The sequence below is a fragment of the Osmerus mordax genome, chromosome 10, assembly GCF_038355195.1.
Source record: "Osmerus mordax isolate fOsmMor3 chromosome 10, fOsmMor3.pri, whole genome shotgun sequence".
Taxonomy (NCBI): domain Eukaryota; kingdom Metazoa; phylum Chordata; class Actinopteri; order Osmeriformes; family Osmeridae; genus Osmerus; species Osmerus mordax.
This window is the reverse complement of record NC_090059.1, coordinates 9,535,851-9,557,977: the sequence shown is the minus strand read 5'-3', so window position 1 is coordinate 9,557,977 and position 22,127 is coordinate 9,535,851. Positions and strand designations below refer to the sequence as shown.

At 47.9% G+C, this 22,127-nt stretch overlaps 2 protein-coding genes across 2 annotated transcripts; one reads left to right on the top strand and one right to left on the bottom strand.

The window, feature by feature from the left end:
- Positions 1-9,023: 9,023 nt before the first annotated feature.
- On the top strand, positions 9,024-17,924 carry LOC136950732 (microtubule-associated protein futsch). The gene is made up of 2 exons (XM_067245177.1): positions 9,024-9,034; positions 10,991-17,924. Exon 2 carries the CDS (start codon positions 11,122-11,124, stop codon positions 17,524-17,526), a length of 6,405 nt encoding a protein of 2,134 aa, XP_067101278.1. The 5' UTR covers positions 9,024-9,034; positions 10,991-11,121; the 3' UTR covers positions 17,527-17,924.
- Positions 17,925-19,471: 1,547 nt separating this feature from the next.
- Positions 19,472-21,083, bottom strand: LOC136950974 (bone morphogenetic protein 2-like). The gene is made up of 5 exons (XM_067245522.1): positions 20,783-21,083; positions 20,487-20,626; positions 20,260-20,376; positions 19,979-20,159; positions 19,472-19,881 (listed from the first exon to the last, which is right to left on the bottom strand). Exons 1-5 carry the CDS (start codon positions 21,081-21,083, stop codon positions 19,472-19,474), a joined length of 1,149 nt encoding a protein of 382 aa, XP_067101623.1.
- Between the last annotated feature and the right edge of the window lie 1,044 nt (positions 21,084-22,127).

The following is a 22,127-nucleotide window of genomic DNA, read 5'->3' as shown; positions in this document are numbered from 1 at the left end:
ATCCTTGTGTCGTTTCAGAGGAGCTCTGTTTCGGGGACACAGGGCTTCCTTTTCTTCTTTCAGCTTGACAAAAGAAAAGTTGACACACATTCAATCCTTTTCAAAGCACAAAGTTACATGCACAACCCCCAAAATTCTCATTTTGAACGAAGTTGTTGGTCAGAGTTTATAATCTGTGCCACCCCAAGGAAGGAAATGTTACTATATTGTAACTATTCCACTTTTGTGTGAAACACAGATAACAAAAACATAAACAACAAAAAACTTGTAATTTCCCTATCACCGTTTCAAGAGATTACGGGCTCTGATTGGTGAATCCTTCTCAGTCCCTCAGACTGGAAATGTAATCATTCTGGTTGTGTTTTCACAGAAGACTGCTGAGCTAGGCAGCATCCAGAACTCTTGGCAGGAGACCGGGAACACACACAGACAGAAGACAACACACACGGGGGATGGGGGTGTAGTTGTCGAAAGGGTAGGGTATTCCAACCTATAGTGAATCCAAAAACAAAATAAGTACAGCTTCTGCACGCTCACTTATGTTTTGTTCATATGGGTCTGGTGTCTCCTTGACAGACAGATATATCAATCCAGTAACCAGCTCAGCAACTTCATCATCTCCATGTCTGGGTCTGCAGGGCATCTGTCTGGCAGCACTGGGAAGCCTATGCTAACTGTGGTGGCGGGAGAGGGTTTTCAGTACACGTGTTTGTTTACAAGCTTCGCCTGGAGCTCAGATGTGAGAGGAGAGACGGCTGGGTGAGGCACCGAGACAGAAGGGGTTCAGTTATGAGGGCGCAACACTGCTCTCTGGTGGACAAGAGGGCAACTGCGTGATTATTTCAAATCGTACTTACTAACTCTAATGATAGTAACACTGCTTATGTCGTATTTTATAGCCTCGGAAAAGCATGTTCCAACATGTTGGGCACTTATCTTTCATGAATAATCGTGAGCGTGCTTCGATGAGTAGGCTAACGCATGGTCATCAAACACATGACTTGAAGTGGATGGAACAAGGAAGAACAAGCCTACATGACTGAAGTTGCTAATTGCATGTCGAAAGCAACTATTATGATCACAAAGTATTTCTGTCACCGAGAGAGCTTCCTTCAAATCATGACAAGCCAAGTATGGATTGATAGGCAATTAACAGGTTCAAAGAGTTGACAGGATAACAAAATTAAACCGGATTATTCTTTCGATGAAAAAAGGATGTCTGATAACACGGTTTATTCATTTCCCATTAAGATCGTCTGCAACTGTAAAATGATCACTTGTTAAGTGTGAACATGCTGGTTTAAGTCCCACAGAGTTTACCCTGGAGGAGGGGCTTGCAGAAGAAGGTAAGGAAGAACAAACGTGTTGCCCTTTGACCTCTTAGCAGCTTCTGGGGGGTTCTCTCTTGCCAACCAGCTCTGCTCACAGCTTAGAAAACAATCTCCCTGACCTCGGGACACCCAAGATACAGCCCAGCTGATTGGCTGAGCCTGTCTGAGACAAGGCCAAGGTCAGCTGGTGGTGCTGCACATTCTAGACACAGTCAATATGGTACTGTTCCCCTTCCCCTCCCCACAACAGCACCCCAACTCTGAGCACACATTAGTTCAGGGTAAACCAATGAGCCTTCATCTAAATGGGTATCCATGACAACAGGCAGGGGTTGTACTGTAAATTGGTTTATAATCTACACAAATGTAAAAAGTAATTTGATTTAATATAATGAAAAATATAAGAATACAACTGGTGGAAATGCATCAATACAAATGCCTTTACATACACTCACACAATACTGTATCAGCTGTACTTATAATTCACACAATACTGTATCAGCGTAAGAGTATATTACACAAACTCAACATGTATCTTCTGAATGGGTTCTCTTGTATTCAAACTTCATGTCCACAGTTCTGTCAACCACAGGAAGGAAAGACACAGTTCATTTAAACGTAGCTTTTTAATTTAGATCATTGTTAAATATTTGTCATTTTATTTAGCTTCTTACTAGAATCATGACAACTTAAGCCTTAATTCCAGAAAGTTCACTTCACCTTATAGATGGTCTTCTCATATCATCTGAATTCAAGACAAACACATGTTTAGGAACACCTAATTTGTGCCACTGGGATCTGCTGAGGGCTGTTTGAGTTCAGTGTTCAGAAGTGTGATGTCTGTTCCCTACAAGTGTAGGATCACCTTCAAGGTTGCTGTCAAGCATGAGTTTCTTCATCATGTATAGCATGGAAGCCACAAAACAAATGGCCAAAAATAGCCCGATCCCTGCTCCGATCCAAGCGTATGTGGCATCTGTAACAAACAAACAAACAAACAAACAAACAAACAAACAAGAAACACCAACAAGGGGAGTTGTGGGAGTAACATGTTCCCAGTCAAAAAAACGATATGTTGTGATAGCAGCTGCAGGTTGACCAACTGCTCATATCCAGTTCCTGTTTAGTGGAAGTGAGGCCAGAACACACGTGAGAGCTGATAGATTTTGCAACCTGTTTACTTTAGCCTCACTTAGTGGGAGGGAGATATCTCAGTCACTATCTCTGTCCTCTGGGTCTGGGCTTGTATCAGACTGCTGTTGCTGCCTCACTGGAGCACTCATTTGGAAACTCAGTCCTGTCTCCAGTTCCGGTTCCATTACAGTGGTATAAAAACACTGGTGTTTTTATACCAAAAAAAACAAATTAGTTAATTATTTTATTCAAAACTAATTAGCTCCCCCAGGGATTTCGAGGAATGGCACTTTGATTGATTGCTCTCATCAGACAGATTCAGCGACGTTTGGACAAGGGATTTCATAGATGACTCAACGTGATCAGTACATTGGACAGAGTCATAGTGAAAATGGTTTACCTGGCTCGTCGTCGCTTTCCAGTCCGTCTCCTCTCACACATCGCAGCACAGACTCTGAAACATAAAGAAGGTCATCGTAATGCAAGACCCCTCACCTTCTTAGCAGTCTGGCGGTCGTCACCACTTCCTCGTGTTGACACAGTTATGATGATGACACAGACGTTGACATGAATAATCAGGTTGACAGGAAAGAGATATGAGATCTCTGTCTCGGGGCTGATAAGGAGGAGGACTTCCTGTTTCTGTTAGGAGTTCAGTAGCTGGCTGTGCTCAGCAGAATCCCCCATCTCATTGAATGACAATCGTTTATTTGTATAACCTGAATAACCAGTTGTATCCTTGCATTTACCCATTTAAACAAGGATTTGCACACATCATGTGCTTGTCCATCTCGTCAGAGAGGGTTCTCAGGTTCAGTCAACAGTGTAGTGGTCACGTATACCAAGTGTGGATGTTAACAAAGATTCACTGTCTCACACACTCAGGTTTACACTCATTCTACACAAGGTACAGTCGTAAACATGGCCCAGGTCATCTGCCAGCATCCTCGGATTAAGTGTATTTACAAGTAATGATGATTCACCAAGGAGTTCTGATGAGGATCAAGCTATTTTGTGAAAGCTACTGGATATCTATTTAGCAGGGCAAACGAATAAGTGGTTTTTCAGCACTTACCAGTTATGACGACTTCTACAGCTGCAAAACGGCCAATGTTCTGAAGCATCTTCATCGCTTTATCTGGATCTTCCTCTCTCTCTCTCTGCCTCTCTCTGTCAGTCCTACTCCTTTGTTCGGTCCTTTTCACTCCCTTTCTTGTTTCAATGTTTATGCCAAAACTACTGGAGGTACTATGAGTGCAGATATGAAACCATTTCCTGTGTGTGACCCATAAAAGGGTTTTAGATGCATGGAAAGAACGGCAGCCTTGAGTCCAGCCTCCAACACCGCACCCAGCACTCTAATGTACATGAGCTTCAACAGTGTTCTGCCTCGGAAACCTGACTGGCGGCCATCTCTTTCTCTTCTGTCTCACTCTCTGTTTCTCTCTGTTTCTCTCTCTGTCTCTCTCTCTTGTCTCTCTCTGTCTTTCTTTCTGTATCTCTCTCTCTCTTTCTCTCTCTTGTCACTCTCTCTGTCTCTCTCTTTCTCTTCTGTCTCACTCTCTGTTTCTCTCTGTTTCTCTCTCTGTCTCTCTCTCTTGTCTCTCTCTTTCTTTCTGTATCTCTCTCTCTCTCTCTCTCTCTCTCTCTCTTCTGTCTCACTCTCTGTTTCTCTCTCTGTCTCTCTCTTTATCTCTGTATGTCTGTCTCTGTTTCTCTCTCTCTCTCTTTGTTTCTCTGTCTCTCTCTCTGTCTCTCTCCGTATATCTGTCTCTCTCTCTGTTTCTCTCTCTGTTTCTCTCTCTGTCTCTCTCTTTGTCTCTCTGTCTATCTCTCTTTCTCTCTCTCTGCTGTCTCTCTGTCCCTCTGTCTCTGTCCTTATCTGACATGACCTATGACAGTCAGTATGGAGACTTACAGTAATAGAGTGTTTAAGTGCATGTCACAGTACACGGCATGGTAAATCGATGCTGTCTTTGTCCTCATGCCTTACTATTTAACAAGCAAGGCTCTTACGTAACTGCATGTGACCTGGGAAGGCTGTTTATTGAATGCTGATGTTTCACGAGAATAAACATTTTGTTTTCACAACACATCAGCGCATGTAACTGTATCTGTCTTGAGTCGCTGCAGAATGTTGAGCGATGGAATGTTGGGTGGCGGAATGTTGGATGGGATGTGTGATATGGTGGTTGTTGTTGAGCAGTGAAGGGCTGCATGTGGTATTTGGGCCAAAGACAAGCACAGTCATGTTCCACCACAACAGACAAACATGATACCGAAGGGTTCCCAGCTCTGAGAAGCATGCCTGGCGAGGGGTTGGAATACCTTTGGACAACACCCATTTCACGGGAACAACCATCCTCCACACACTTGGATATGCTCACAAACACGCTGATACTCTATTATTGGTGTTGATAGCCAATCCCAAGCATCTCCCATTAGACCAAGATGATATCCCCATGGTCTAAAGGCGAGACTACCACCTCATTTCTCGACAAAAAGCTCCCTGTACACCTTCGAGAATGACGGCTTGTTCTACCAGAACTTCAGCTACAACAATGCTGCATTATGTATTGCGTCTCTACAATACATACCTCCATTATGTATTGCAGAGACCCCCTTGTAACCTTCCAAGGGGACGACTGTAAGGGAACCCTGCCAGTTTGCACCTGAGCCCCTCACCCTCCCCCCTTTCAAGCATCTCCGTCTCGCCCTTCACACTTCATGTCCCTCCTGAATGAAAGGCCTCATCGTTGGAGGAGTGTAGATGTGAACCTGGAGTGGCCTTCCCCGTCAGATGCCTGGCATGCCTGGACTGAGTGCCAGAGACCGTCAGCCTACCAGCTGCTAACGTTAGCAAACTCCTCCACAGACGCACCCTTTGATACACATACTGTATATATACACACACACACACGCACAAAACACACACTGTGTGTAGATTAGAAGGCAGGTGTGTGAGATAACGGAAGTGACTGAGATTAACATCTGATCTGGGCCTCTGCAGGCTGTTAGGCAGACATGGCTTGCAGGGTGATTGTGTGTGTGTGACATCAGGCTTCGAGGGATTTCTGTAATTAGATGAAGCTAACAGGCAGAGAGCGGGAGGTAGGATCTGGCTGGGTAAACCGGAGGCTCAAGTAATCAAGGCCAGAGCCTCCAGCATTCTGCTGGAACCATCAACCGAACCCAATTATCCCATCGTAAGTACACAGATTTGAAAGTTTGAAGCAAAGGCGTATCTGGCTCCCATCTGATACAATCACAATGCTCCCCAGGACTGTGAGAGGTTTGCAGATCCAAACATATTAATTAGATTTGAGGTCAGAAAAACAAGATATCTTTCTTGATTATTTCTGAGTCATACATCTCAGCCTCTTCATGCTCCGTGAACCAGTTTATTGCCCATCCCCATCCTGGTGCCGGGGTCTCCTTTTAGCCACTAGAGGGCTGAGCTGTGGTCAAGATCAATACCGGCTCCTTCTCACACTGTGGCCTTCTATAATCCTTTCTTGCTAACTTTGGTTACATGCATTTATTGTCTGGCAAAGGTTTTGTGTGTTTAAGGGTTAAGGGTTATGTCTGAATCTTTCCCAGCGTATCTCTTTCTTGCCTTTTCAACCAAGAGGATTTGAGAGAGACTTTGGTTGCATGCATCTATTTTCAGACCAACGTCCGACTTTTTGAGTGCATTCTTCACATAGTGTTTAAACACAACACTGTTGTAGGGTTATTTTAAAACCTTTTATAAATATTTTGCGTTTTTTAATACGGTTTCGGTTAGCTCCTGACTATGAAGGGAGCCAATCCGATATGGATAAGGAATGGTGTTTTAATTCCATCTGCATGACGTTGATGCGTGTCCCTGAAGTGGTGGGTCAGAATGTCTAGTCGGTGTCCTCCATTGCCCTCCAGTCTGTCTCATCCTGTGACTCTGCAGTCCCCTTGTTTGTTTTCTTTAGCTCTGCGGGTTAACCCAGTCCCTTGGGACACCTGCACTGGTAAGGGGTTAAGTAAGTGTGAAGGATGGTTGGGTGCATGATAGGTAACCTGGGCTGAGAAGCGAAGGCTTGAGAGGCCTAGGCATTCGTTCTGCAGGTTAGCTGATTTTAGAAGTATTCTGCAGGCCAAGGTTTGAACCTGGTTGGTGATATGGAGGAACCATAGCAACAGGGCAGGCTGCCCCAGCCAGTCAGTTCAGCTGTGCTAGCTTTCAGCAGCAAACAGGAACCACGGGCATTCATCCAGCTTCCACTCATCCACATACTGCGGTCAGTGAAACAGAAATACCTGCTTTTACTGGGCAGCCATGACAGTTAGTCAGCCACACTTGTGTCTGCGTGACTGCTCAGTGGATGCTCTGCCAGCCAGCCAAGCAGCCACATCCCGAGCACTGCCTCTCCAAGACCCATGTGTGGTTGTCCATCACATGGTCACACAGGCCCAGCCTGCATGCCTGGTATCCTCTAGAGAGAGGAGTCCTCAGCTCCAATCTCCTATTATAGCGCTGGCTGGCTGGAGGAGGGTTTGACTGGAGGAACTGATACAAGAGACCATCTGGGTCTGGGGTTGGAGGCTGGGTTGCTAGGCGGAGAATGAGATAAGGCCCAGAAGGTGAGAAAGAGTGTGTGTAAAGTGTGAAGAGTGTGCGTGAGAACAGAGGAAATAAAAGACAGAGAGCGAGAGACAGAGAGCGAGAGACAGAGAGGAAAAGACAATGGGGGATAGGGAGAGAGAGAGGTTACAGATAGTAAGAGAAAAAGAGAGAGAGAGAGGGAGAGAGGGAGAGAGGGAGAGAGGGAGAGAGGGAGTTGGACTGTAGATAGTGAAGGGAAATGCACTCAGATTGCACTGCTCTAAAATGTCACCCCAGTGCTGACAGCGCCAGAAACCAAATATCCCCCAAACACTGAAGGGACTTTCCCTCGTCAGAAAAAGTTACCATAAGAAATTACATCTTCATCCCTTTGATTATTGTTAATTCTCAAATATATTCAAGAAAAACTTAGATGTTAGACTTTGACTTCACCAAAAAATGAAAGTTTGCATCTTACAACAGGCTGTGAAACAATCCTTGTGTATGAGCAACTAAGAAATCTCTCACTTCAAATGCGAACTTGTTACCCTCTCTATGAAGTCTCTCTCTTGAAAGACAAACCCGTTCCCCTTGTGTCTATCCCCTCAGCCAACAGTCTGCTCAGTGTGTCTGTCCACTCAGCACAGCCAGTGTCTGATGCCTGCAGGAGTGAGGCTGGCCATGGCCGCCTCCAACAGGTGTGACTTTGACATGTGACTGATTAGCTTGGACGTGGAAGGTGTGTGGAGATGAGAGGCAGGCGGCTACTGTATGAAATACAAGGCTACCGAAATAGACCAGCTGTCAGATAGAGCAGTTTCCTACAGTGTTGTACAGAGGGCCGCATGGGCATCACACAGTGATTGACGTTTAGAGACTTGGTAAACCATGGGGGGTCGTATAGAGCTGGAGAGGTGGAAGGCAAGCATGTGGCGTTTGCATGACGTTTAATGGATTCAAACTCATGTCAATGGAATGTTTAAAGACAGTCTCAAATAGGACTCCTCTCCTCTCCCACTGGCTAATTTTAAGCTAAAGTCACCAACATTCTATATGTCTCTGATCTTCACAGCAACAACGTGTTTCAGTCACACGACCACCCACCCTGCACCAGCCGTACCTAGTGTAGCCTGGCCTAGCAAAGCAAGCCCAGCCAAGCATAGACCCGCCCAGTGCAACCCTGTCCACCAGTTCAGCCCGGGCTGGCTTGGTAAACAAAGCCTGGGTGAGCAGCAGTGTTGAAACCAGACCTTTCCCCTCAGGGGTCATCAGATACTCCAATCCCATCAGCCTCCTCTTCACGGCCAGTGAGTGAGTGTGTGTGGAACTCATGCAGCCCAGATTATGCAATATTCTATATCTGACAAGTTGTTTGTATCGAGTCACGGGCTAAATGTTAGCCAACCGCTAACCTACCCCACCCCTCAGACACCCAGCCCCCCTGTGGGTCCAGCAGCTAGGCCAGTGAAGGCTCCACTCAACTTCTCCTCACATTGGATGGCCTGTGTATTCTCATACAGGCACTTAAAAGTAAAGAAGGCTCAGGGTTCGGACCAACGCTCTGCTAGCGACAAAAATAGCCAGTGACCGTTTCCATCCCATCTGAATGCCAGGCTGCTGCCACTTGACACCCAGAGCTTCTTCCAACATGCAGGCTAGCTAACTGCTCCCAGGGTTACTGCTCAGTTTGGCCACGCTGGCCGCCGAGGCTATTTCGGTAGCCAGTCTTCTGTGCTCACCTCTGGGTCCCGTTCACCCATCACATTTCATCCTAGGTTTGGAGACTTGAAGTGAGTTCTGCTACGTTAGCTGTCTTTGGCTGCTTTTTCTATCGCTTCTCGTTTTTGGTTGTCAGTCGAAAAGTTGCTTACAAACACTTTTCTTTCTTTCAGCCGGTGTTGTGGATTCGTCTTACTCTACGGATTTTTCTTATGACCTTTTTTCCTGGCTTGTTTTGACCCTATGACCCTATGGGATACCCAATCGGAAGGTGAGGAAGCTTTAGAACTTGAATTTGGTCAATGTTTGCCTTTCCCTGGAGACATGAGGAAACGGGGAGATTAGATGTGTTGTGTTTCATGAATACTCAGGAAAATGTTTTTTTACGTCAACTTCTACATGTTGTAAACTTTTGTTAATAGTGAATGATAAATTCACGAGAAATAATTTCCATTGCAATTTTTTTCAATCAAGCATATAGACAGAACCTTTAGGAGGACTGAAGTTATGCTACAGTATGCTGCACACTACAGTGTACGCTTGATGCACCAAATGCTCTGTGTGGCGCTACACCAGGCCTATCTCTCTACTGTATGGGTTTATTTAGAGCTCCTTTAGGCTCCTAGGTGAGTGAGCTTCCTCTACTGTGGTTCCTCCTTGGGTATAAATACAGCAGCAGGTGCTGAGATTCCCTGGTCTACGGATCAAATATTCAGACTCTGGAAAATAACTACACGACAGCCAAACTCTCCTGGAGAGCCAGTGCATTCTCTAGCCTACCATCATCAGTTTGTGCTGGATCCAGTTCAGTGTTTTGTGTCAAAGGGAAAAGTATCCCTCAGACCTCCCTCTTTGTTTGTAGGAATCAGTTTACTTGGGTGAAGTTGAGATGATATCCGTTCGGAGATAAACGTCAATCCATCTTCAACCATGGTCATGGCTGTTCTCCACTTCCCATGGTGTTTTAGAAACAAACTCTCTCAACAGAAACACTTTAGCTGCAATACTTCACATACACACAATGTCAAACCTGCTCGGTTTATCTCTACCTTGCTGAAGTGGTGGTACTTTTAAGGAGTGGTTTTGAGGGAACATTTAAGAGGTGATTGATAGGCCAATGGTAAAGCTCTCAGGTCAGACTGTATATCTGGGTTAATGAGCTATTCTAGGCCCTCACCCAGATAGCTAAACTGAGCTACACAGCTGCTGCTACGTTGGACCAGGAGTGATATGTTGTGATTTACTTGCATTCTCAACGCTCAGTTTAAACTTAGTCGCCATCTACAGCTTTTAGTAGCTGTGCCGTGGGCATGGCTTGTGTAAGCCCCACTCGTTAATCAGCGGTGGAAAAGATGTTAAGGTCTTACTGTATCTTTTGAAGGTGACCACGGGGCGGTGAGTTCGGGTCCACTCTCTCAACACAGCGCTGCGTACACACACCCGCACGCACAAGCGCACACGCACGCGCTTTGCTGACACTGGGTAATCGCAAACGGTCCAACAAATAACATGTGATTCCAGTGATATCTGTTTTGGATACACCTTCATGCATGTACAGCAGACTTGGACAGTCATGCCGTGGCCCGTCGTAGGTTATACAAGGGACAACAAGAACAGACGTTTTTATGGTGGCTTCCATAAAGATTGAATATTTACGAGGCCCTAGGGTCACTAGTGACTATTTTCAGGCCACTTACTGCCATGGTCATAGCTCATATTCAGGAGGGGGACAAGGAGAGCTACACCGTTTGGTCCCTAAAATAGCTCGGCCACGATATGGAGTGTTTGTCTGTGCTGTACACAGCGACAGGATGCCTTGGTTTGGCATGTCATGTACACAAAGGTCATCGGTGGATCTATGGGGTTCAAAGACATGATAAAGCTATTTAATTGAACATGGGCTTGCATGTTATGTTAGGAATCACATTATCAACATCGCAAAGCCTAACAAAGGTTGACAATGTGGAACATGAATATACATAATGAAAGATTAAACCCTGTGTCTCAAGACAGAAAGATACTGTGCCTGCTTTAAATGATAGTCAACATTCAGTCTATGTTTGTAAATTCAGTACAATCATTCTTCCCATTTGTATTTGTCTCCTGTTTGTCTTTCACTCCCACATTTTGATCACATTCATCTCTCTGATATGAGCAGACAGGCATACTGTACACTAAACTCGTTAGACAGTAATTCTGATTCTGTTCATCTCTGTCTCCTCTCCAGGCTGCTTGACCCTACTGTGGATGGTAAGCTGACCTGTCAGGGTCCCAACTGATCAAAAACACCAGACAACCCACTGCGGTCTGAGGTGTGAGACCAGCGACGTCCTCGCCGGGACTTCCCGTTTTGCCGCCATGACATGCGTGGAGAAGCGTCCGCTGGGCCACTGCGCCGGAGGGGTCGGCATGCTGCACCACCGCTTCCCCAACGGCTTCACCGAGGTCTTCATGGACGAGACGGACCGTGAGGTCAGCAGCCTGACTGACCGCGCCTTCCGCAGCCTCTGCGTCGGAGACGAGGCCGTCTACAACGATGACTTCTCCTACGGATACTCTCCCTTCAGCTGCCACAAGCCTCTGGTGGAGATGGCTTCGAAAAAGACACCGAAAGAGGGTTTCTTGAAAAAACAGCCCCAGCAGCAGCATCAGCAGCAACTCACCAACGGAGGCAGCAACCCTCAGACCGGGAGACAGAAGAAGGAGATGTCGTCCACGGTGTCGTCGCTCCTCAAGGCCTTCGGCACTGCGGAGGATGGCGGTGAGGCCTCACTGACTAAGAACGGTTACTCCTGGGATAAGTCGGCCCTCCTCAGCATCCAACAGGAGCTGTCTGAGTTTTCCTCGGATTACCATAGCATCCTTTCTGATGGACAGTTCAACCATTCTAAGAATTCCAGGGACGGAACGTCCAAGACGTCGGGCAAGGACGGTTCCCAATCCAAGAACAAAAACGGGAAATCCAGCAATCTGAGGAAACTCAACATCAAAAACTTTTTTCTGCACAGCGAGTTCAGCCCCTTCCAGGCGTGGAGGAACTTACATAGGTTTCCATTCAGCCAGGGGGACATTGCCACCTCCATTATCCCCTCGGACAACGTTCCAAAATGGTATGACTCGCTTCTTTACAAAGAGCTGACGGAGGCACACCGGATAGAGACTCTGCCCACAGAGGAGACCTGCCAGGACTCTGCCCCTGTGGAACCCACCCCACCCCCTGCACCTCCTGTTCCACCCAAGGTCCCGCCAAAACCCCTCATCTCCCTGTCTGAGAAGAGGTGCTCCTCCGAAGGAGGGGAGGCTGGCGCCCCCTGGAGGCGAAACCGAGCTAGAGCCAAAAGTGCCGCCCTGGGTAACAAACCTGGCGTGCTCTCCCCTCCCCACGACACCTCCAAGCAAGCGGACGTCAGTCCATTACCGGGTAAGAAGGAGGTGGAGGTGAAGGCGGTGGAGGAGCCGGGCTCTGTACCCTCGACTCCCTTCAACATCTCCCAACTGATGACCCCGGTCATCCCGTCCAGACAGTCGACCGAGACCTCGGAGGTCCTGCAGACGGTGCTCTCGTCCTCAGCCTTGGACTTGCCCCTGAGGCCCGGCTCAGAGGCCAAGGTGACCCCCGAACCACCAGTCAAACGAGAGAGCTACAAGTCCATTGCCTCGAGTCTGCTCTTCAATCTGAAGGACAACAGGAAGAGGGTCAAGAGCAGGTACAGTCCGTCCAGGTTCAAAACGTCCGAGCTGACTGACCGCAGTAATCAGTCTCCGAGGTTGGATCCGACTCTCTTCAAATATTCCTACGCTGGATCTGACGGCACCGCTTCTGGTATGAGCACGCCGGCCATTCTGAAGGATGGACAACCCATACGCAGTCCGCTCTTGGAGTCCTCCAACGGCCAGACGGTTTCACTTCGGAAATACCTTGAACCTGAAAGGCCCATATCGGACGATTACTTGATATCAAACCTACTGCAAACCAGAAGAGAGGCGGCGGGCAGCAGGAGTCTGAGTGACTCACAGGAGAACACAGGCACGTATGGGGGTTCCCCCTTCATAAACTCCAAGACGAACAAGAGTCCACTCGCCAACAAACAGAGCTATCCCTCCTTGAACCTGTATAAGAAAGCTAGTCCTGAGGTGAAAACACTAAACAGAGACACCCTTTCGGTTCCCAACGACAACCTTGCATGGGAAAGCACCAAAGGAGTGTCTCCCCTGTCTGACGGCACGGCGAGGCCGGCCAGAGACGCCACAGAGATGAAAGACGTCAAAGATAAAACGGTTACTACAATGGACATTATCAGAGCTGCCAAGGAGGCCATAAGCGCCGCGAAAAACAAAGCCCTGTCATCGACTCCAAGAAGCACCAAGAAACAAGCCAAAGAAGCGATAGAGCCGAGGGAAAAGGATGTGGGTGAACAGGCGCTGACTACCAAGGAGCTGACCAGGAACACTAGGGTTGTGTGGTCTCCTGAGGAAAACCAAAGTCAGGCCCCTGATAGGACAGAAGCACAGGATTCCACAGCTGCGTCTAAGAACAGTGATGCTCGACGAGCGCCCCCTCCAGTACCTAAACGAGCCGCCGCCAGACCACTTGAGAAGCACCAGGCCAGGGACGGACTCACCAACGGGGAAACAGGAAATGATGTATCCGTGCCAAAAGAAACGGCGCCAGTTAGAAAGCAAGGCCGGTTGAAACACATCTTCTCAGCCAGACAGAACAACTACATCAAAAGCCAGAGATCCGCGGTATCAGAGGGAGGCGAGGAAGAGGATGAGGAGGAGGAGGAGGAAGAGCTCGAGCCTAGAGAGGAGGACGGATTTAACACAGACTTGAAGAAAGACGATAGACGTCCAGAGCTGACCGCGCCTAGAGAGATTAAAGATAGTGAACACATCATTAGTGATTTACATGCATTGAAAGAGCTGGAAAGGGCAAGGCTAGGTGACCGAGAGAACGTGAAGAATAAAACGTCAGGCCACAGGGAAGAGGAAGCGAAGGTGAAAAACGACCTCATTTCGAGGGAGCTCAGGAACATCAAGCGGGGGATGCTGTCGATGAGAGGAAACGCGTTCTCCAAAAGGGAGCCGTTTGCCAAGAAAGAGCAGGAGCAGAGCAAGCGCGAGGCGTTCGAAAAGATCGACAGCAACGTCGTCGTCAACAAATCGCTGATCAACAACAACTACGACAAGGCCAAGATGGCGCTGGAGGAGGTCATAACGGAGAGGCTGAAGAATAAAGGCTCCAACAACCAGGAAGAAGATGGGAAGTCAGTGCCTGAGGGGAAGGCGCAAGGTGACAGCTACGTCGCCAGAGTGCACGATCGCAAACAAGCCAGGCAGGACACCCAGAGAGCTGCGGACGACAAACAAAATGGCGCGGAGGCATCGGTGCTGAGAGAGAAGGAAGTGAGAGAGAGGCTGGGAGATCTGAGAGATCACAACCACATAATACAGATTCTCTCCCAGACTGAGAACAAACATGGTGACATCCACAGGGCGGGAGGGACGGTCAACACGCTTGGCATGGACAGGGTCAGCGCAGAACTCCACAGAATCATAAATTGGTCCAAGGAAGAACAAGACACGCCCCTTGGTGATAGTAGTGGTGGAAATGAAGGAAGGCGGAACGAGAAAAAGCAAGTCAACGTGAATGACGACAGAGACAGCAGTGAGGCGAGCTCTACGAATGTATCACGGCAGACTTCTGTCGAAACAAATGAAAGTCAGATGAGGGAAAGGAGAGACAGCAGGTCCGATGTGCCACCTGTTCCACCTCGTGTTAAGAAAGGATTGAGCAAAAAAGATGGGAGCAGTGAGAAAGACGCAGAAAGTGTGTGTGAGGACATCTGGCAGAACAGCATGAAGGATAGTGAAGAGTTCCAAGCCATGAAGCAGAGAGGTCAACCCACAGGCCAAGACAGCGAGGCTGCAACCGAGAAAGAAGTCACCCAGGATCAAAGTTCAGGTCTAGAGAGGGATACTGAAAAGCACAAGGTTGCAGCAAACGCTGAAACGGATGCGCTCAGAACAAAGACTGTCAAAGAACAACCCAAGGCCGAACAAAACGACACCAAGCCACTTGAACAGCCTAAAATTAAGCGGAAGGCCCCTTTACGACCAGATGACGAGAGTGACAATAAGGAACACAAAAGCCCTGTACACAAAGAGAGAGACATTCAGAATCCATCTACTGAAAGACCCGAAACACCCAATACAATTCACCAGGACATCTCTTCTGGTGGAGATGGACTTGTTCATGATGTGGATGTCCATGGAGAGACCGTTTCCCCATCCCTCCTGAACGTTCACACGTCCAACCAGAGTCCGCCAGACAGGAGCAGTCAGTCCTCCAAATCGTCCTACTTCTCTGTAGAGAGCACCCTGCACAGAAACACAGAGACCGACTCTGCCATCTACCACTCCCTGGACAACCTGATTGATGAGATGGATGAGGAGGAGCAGGAGGAGGAGAATGTCGCAGAGGATCTGGGGAAGACAGAAGTGAAGTATTACACTGTTAGCGACCATGATAGTGAAGCGGAAGTGGAGGACATGTCAGAGATGTCTGCTGCTGAGCCAGAAGGGGTGGAAATACCTCATCCTGAGGTCAAGAGAAAAATATTATGGTCGCATGTGGTGAAGAGGAATGACGATGAGGACCAAGAACCAACTGTGCAATCATTATCCAGCAGCGATGTGTGTTCTCCAACCAACCACTTATCTCCGGTTGTGCAGTCACCGCCCAATAGCCATGTCTGTTCACCAACCAATAACCTATCACCAACCATTCAGTCACCGCCCAATAGCCATGTCTGTCCACCAACCAATAACCTATCACCAACCACTCAGTCACCGCCCAATAGCCATGTCTGTTCACCAACCAATAACCTATCACCAACCACTCAGTCACCCGCCAGCAGCAATGTCTGCTCCCCCACCATTGAGAAACCAGCTTTATTCAAAGTGAAGGACAACACGTTCAATCACAAACGGCCCGTGTTGCACCTGCCCATCCACGACCCTGTCGATCGCCCTCAGCTGCCCAGAGAGAGTCTGAGTGCTTCTGAGAGAGGGGAAGAGGGTCACCAACATCCCAAAGACAGTGTTGACCCCTATCAGCCAGGATATTCTGCCACCAGATCAGATAAACCCGCCATCAAAACGACAGAAACATCCGAGCACACCACCCCCTCCTCCTGTTCACCCATGTCTCCCTCAAACCTGGCGCCCGACAGCTTCAAGGCCAGCCAGTACGGGGCTTTCCTCGCAGTGCCCCAGGAGAACGACAGAGCCTTGGGCTTGAGCCCTTCATCCGAGGGGAGGGAGAGCCTGGCGGCCAGCACGGCGGACACAGGGGACATGGACACTCTGTCCAACCCTGCTGTCCTGGAGGACACGGAGGAAGAGGCCTCCAAGGTCCCCAGTGAGAGGTCGGGCTCTGTCTGCAGCGGGAACGACTCCCAAGGCCCCAGCAAGCCCCCCGTGGTCCCCCCCAAATCGGAGAAGGCCCTCCTCCGGGCCATGAAGCTGACCACCAGGAGGATCCAGAAGGAGGAGGCCAAGAGTAAGCCAACCCACAAGAGTCGTGGCGGCAGCAAACACGGGAGCAACAAGCGCAAAGGGGAGAAGTCGGAGCAGAAGAGCAGCAGCGTGGAGGAGAAGCCCCCAGGTACGGAGGAGCACCAACAGGACAGGGTGGAGCAACCCAGCCACAGCGATCGCCATGACCGGACGGAGCGCAGCAGCCACGGCGACGGAAAGCACGGCCGAGAACCGAGGGCGGAACGCGGTCGCCACAACCACGGCGACAGGCCCCATGGCGGAGGGGGCGACCACGGCCACGGCCATAACCGAGAGACCGGGGAGAAGGTTCACCCGGGTTCCTCGCCCTCGCAGCGTCCCGGACACGGTGGCGCCAAACCCATCCACGAAACGTACCACAGCGCCGACGGGATCATCAGCGACGTCCCTGTATACAAAGCCCTGCCCGGCGACAGACACCTTGTCCCTGAAAACAACCAGCTGCTCCAAAGGTCTCAGAGCATTGACAGGTACTTCTCGGACAAGGCCGAACACAGGCTCAGGGCGAGTGAGAAGCCGGCGTGCGACAGAGCCGACCCGAGGACTCAGCGAATCGAGCGCTCCATCATGGACGAGCTGCAGCAGAGAGGAAGGGTCCGAGACAAGCCCGCCAGGGACAGGCAGGGCCAGAGGAGCCGCAGCATCGACACCTACATCAGCGAGACGGCCGACGCTCCGTCCAATCCCGCCAACCTGTCACGCCAGTCGAGCTACACCGGCCAGCTCTCCCGCCAGTCCAGCATGGAACACACCATCGTCACGCAGTCCTTCCCCATGACTCAGCGCAAGCTCCTCCAGGACCCCGACTCGGGCCAGTACTTTGTTGTGGACATGCCTGTCCAGGTCAAGACCAAGACTTTCTTCGACCCGGAGACTGGGAATTATGTTCAGCTGCCCGTGCAGCCTCCAGAGGGCGCTGTCCCCCAGGCCTCCACCATGGAGGTCCTGAACACCCCGCTGGTGCTGTACCATGGCTTTGTCCCGGTGCCGGTGTCGTCCGTGACGGCGCAGCCGTCGGCGGTCCAAGTCTCCCAGCAGGAGCAGGAGTTTGAGCAGCGTCTGGAGATGGCGAGGCAGAAGCACAGCAGGGAGGGACACCCCTACCTGGAGCCGGTGTACCGATCACAAGACCACATGCTGGGGGAGTTCCTGGGCACAGAGGAACTGGACTGCATGAGCTGATAGGCTCTGCCGGTGGCCTTATGGACCCACTCACCCGGGGGTGACAGCAGCCCTGGGGGAGGCACTGTAAAGGCAATTTGAGGTGGACTGTGTGTGCTGACTAACTGATTTAAGTAGCTTTTAACACGGATTCTGGCTCCTCTTTGTTGTTGTTTTTGACACCTGATTGGTTCAGAGGAGGAAAGGTGAGGGGGAAGACTGGTTTAGCAGAGGAAGGGTGAGGGGGAAGACTGGTTTAGCAGAGGAAGGGTGAGGGGGCAGACTGGTTGTGGCCCTGCTCCCGTCCTGAACCCTGAGGGGGCTTCTCAACACTGTGTTAAAAGACAGATACGAAATAAACACGGGGAAAGGAAAATGAAAGAGGAGAGAGAGAGAGAGAGAGAGAGAGAGAGAGAGAGAGAGAGAGGAGGGACAGAGAGAGAGAGAGAGAGAGAGAGAGAGAGAGAGAGAGAGAGAGAGAGAGAGAGAGAGAGAGAGAGAGAGAGAGAGAGAGAGAGAGAGAGAGAGAGAGAGAGAGAGAGAAAGATGGAGCTTGAATTAATTTGTAAAAAATGGAACTCAAGGATACATTGCGTTTTAAGTGTCTGGTTTCAGGGATTTGTGAATGATTTGTATGATATTTGCAGTTTGTACAATTAGGCGAGATACTGTATAACAGTGTGAAAAGAACATGGACGTTCCATGTACATTATGTATTTTACATGTAAACAAAGAAAGGCAGATTGATTGTAAATCTTAAAAGGAGTTTAATATATTTAACTGAAGTGGTTGTCCCTATATTTCATTTTTTGTTGTTGATGTTGTTAAATTGATTGATGCTGTGTAAAGTTTCTGTTTCTTTTTCGAGTTATTTTTTCACCAAACCGTTAAATCTCACAATTAGAAGTTTATCTATTTGATCTATAAAAATGAGATTAGATTTCAAGTATTTGCATCGCGTTTCGATCTACGTTTCAGTAAGTCTTGATTAAAATGCCCATTAGGCCAAGTATTATAAAAAATATCTTGCATGCAGAAGTTTTCAATTGATGGAACTATGGTTTTCAATTGATGGAATTGGTGGTGAGTCTGTCAGACAATGTTTTGTTTGATGCTAATATACTTGCGAGTTTGAATGGCATTGGCACAAGTGGCAATACTTTATATATTTTATAACATGCAGGAGACGTGGACATGTCACTTTGGTTGTATTTTGCATCCAATGTCTAGATAATGCAGGGCTGTATTTTGTCTGTGAACCATTCCAATAAAGACATGTTATGTTAAAGACTGATTGTAGCCATATTGATACCTTGTACGGTCGAGATTTTTCTCCATATTTCACCCAAAATGTGTGCCTAAAGCAACACAGAATATAGGCTACTTTACTGAAAGTGATTTCAATCAGCAGATCTGCGGGCCATAGCTTGCGAAGAAGTTCGCTTCATCGCTGAAAATAGATGCAATATATTTACGTAATACCAGAAATTGGGTAAAGTGTGAGAATGTTACTATCATAACAAGAAAGGCCAAGCAATTTCACAACTTTTTAATTTCATTTATTTTTTTAAATATATTTCTTTTATTCACATTGTGCAATTACAATAATTGTGCATAGCAACAATTACAAGGCCTACTCTTTGATTTCATTGTGAGTGATATTACAACATCGCTGATAAACTAATAAGTATCTAAATATTTAAGAACAATCGAATAAATCCATAGTACCATTATGGACGGGAAAATAATTATCCCCACACACGAGAACGCGCGGCATCAGCACCATGGCCAGCACCGAGCATTTGCACAAAGAAACCATCTTTAAAATAAACAGTTTATTCCTCAAAAAAAGCGCAACATAGTTTGTAAATTTTATTCATTTTCCTGCAGGGTACCCTGTACATAATTTGAATACGAGGAACATATAAGCTGTAAATTCACAACAACGTGTGTGATCCCAACTCAGTCAATGACAGCCACAGCTAATCGCCACCATGTCATCGTACTGTTTCAGAACTACGTTTTCCTCATCGTCGAAATAAAGCAAACTGATAGACTGAAGTTTGTCAGGCACGCAGCACGGTGTATCCACGTCGTTGGAGACCTTTAACGCATACATGATGGACTGCACAGTCGCGTGGTTGGTGGCGCGGAGACTCTCTCCAAGGGGGAACGGACAAGAACCCTTGCAGTGATAGGTGTTGTATCCTCGCGGGGATATGATCCAGCCAGACCAGCCTATCTCCTCGAAATCCACGAAGAGAGGTACCCTCTGACATGTCAAGGGACGGTTGCGGAGGTAACTAGGTGCCTCGCGCCTCCGCCTCGCTCGGTTTTTCTTTTGAGCTCCAGATTCTGCTACATGGTTGGCGTGCCCTGCAAGCGTACGGTACATAACCGACAATAAAACGTTATGATGTGCTTCGTCATATAACCCCCATTATTAACAACCTTCTCATCATGAAAACATTACCTAGTTTCGGGGATTGGTGATTGGTGGTGCCCGGTCTCCCGTCGTCTGAGAATATCACCAAGTAAGCGTCCTTATCTTCCCCCGGAGACGAAACCACAGATTCCATCCAGTCTCCTGAAGGCAGCGTTGTAACTACCAGAACGCCATTGTTCTCCTCGCTGTTCCGGATCCACTTTGACACCTGTCATGAACGATCACAATGTTATCAGTAAATAGTATTCATCAAAACTTATGTCAACGCGTTTGATTTCTTCTTCTTTTTTTTTTCTTTCTTTTTTTACCGTTTGCGTGACATTGAAGACCTCCCATCCCTGAGTGTGTATCGGCACCAGACGGGATGTAATCAAATTTCCTCTCCAAGGCTTAACTCTGCTGTCCAACACTTCATACAAGTCCACCTGCGCAGAAAGTATCAGATATTCAGTGGAAATTGGCATACATTACTACAAACATAGCCTACAACATATGACGTGGAGAAATACAATAAATTAATCTGCATTCAATTTACTTTGTAGAAGTGGGGTCCATACGACATCCCTCCGAACTGTCTCTGTTTTTGCCTGAACCAGCGGAACTCCGCCTTGATCATCTTCTCATCTCGTGCAAAAGATGAGAGGTTGAAGAAGTGAAACCTTTCACCTGTGTGTCCTTGGAGAACAAACATACCTGACATTAAACTTACATACATAACATGGTATAAAACAATCAGAATTGTAATCAAATTGTCATTTGAACGGTCATGAACGTTTTTAACTCAGGCAGGACAAACAACACTATGTGCGCAATTACGCACACTAGACCCACCTTTATCCTCGAAGCTCCTGACCACGTTCCCTTCCAAGACCTCGTGGTTCCGGGGTGTTCCGTACGAGTCCGCCACGGCGTCGTACAAGTCCAACATGAACTTGGGCGCCTTCTTGTGCGGCCCCGAATAACTCTGAGGCAAACCGTTAAGGTGGAACAGCTCTTCCAGCTTCTTAATAGTTTTGGTTACGCTCGAACGAGGAGCCTCTTTGGACACCCCATCATAAGAGATACTGAAGAGAGACACGAGGCTAATCTGCATTGTGAATATGAGCCAGACGAGTAGACTCTTCATAATCATGCTAGCGACTGAGCCCGGTCTGTTGAGTTGGTAATTAGTAATATGACTGCCTTTGATAAGTGAGAGAGCCAGACCCAGTTTTAGGCATACAAAGGGCTTACAGCTGATTGGTCGGGATCATTGGATGATCATTATAAATCTATAATCAAGTAGCCTAAACGTCTGAAGAGGGTTTGAGTGACAGACGAAAAAAGATAGCCAATACAAATATAGTTTGTCTAATATTCATGATTTCCAGTTGACCCACATAACCCACAGCGGTTCTTCTGACCCTTTTGTCTACTCACAAATATATCCTTGTCAACACGTCAAAAACAAAGAATAGATCACGCGCAGGAGAAAGCGTATGGATGACGTCCATGAATTGGCGACACCAAGATGGATGTTTTGCTGAGTTTGTCCTCGCGTGTTCCACCATTCCGTTTATCCGTTATCTGTATGAGGCCAGTTGGCCATCACAGAAACAAGAGCAAACGAATAAGCACACCTGTGACGCAAATGAAAACTAAGGTTTAGTCTCCTTGATGTTAAATCCTCAAAAAACTGCGCTGGTCCTGGTGTCCATGGCACCGCACGCTGGGAACTCTCCGTTTGGGTCTTGTTTGAAGAGTGACTCACAGAATGATCGTTTAAGAGAGCGTAGGTGTCTCCACAATCATAGATGTTTATTCGTCTTTTAAATTAATCGCGGATGATCTCAGATCAATCAAACTAACAATAGGGATCAAATTACTGAGATCGTTCCACTGATCAATGGAGCTTTCACTTATAACATGTTAATTAAATTAATGTCCCTTGAACCCCAACGACAGGATAATCCCCCCTCAATAAGAAGCAATTACTCACTCATCCTTGTCACCTTGGACACGGGCCCACAGCTGGCTGTCAGAAGGTAGATAGATGTCTTTTAGGTCCGTAAAAACCAACACAAAGAAGAGGAGATAACCACTATTTGCATTTAATAACGTAGCTGCCCCTCGTTGCGCAATCTCCCCCCACCCCCCCAAACAACGTGACATTGACCATGGAAACCATGGGTGTGTT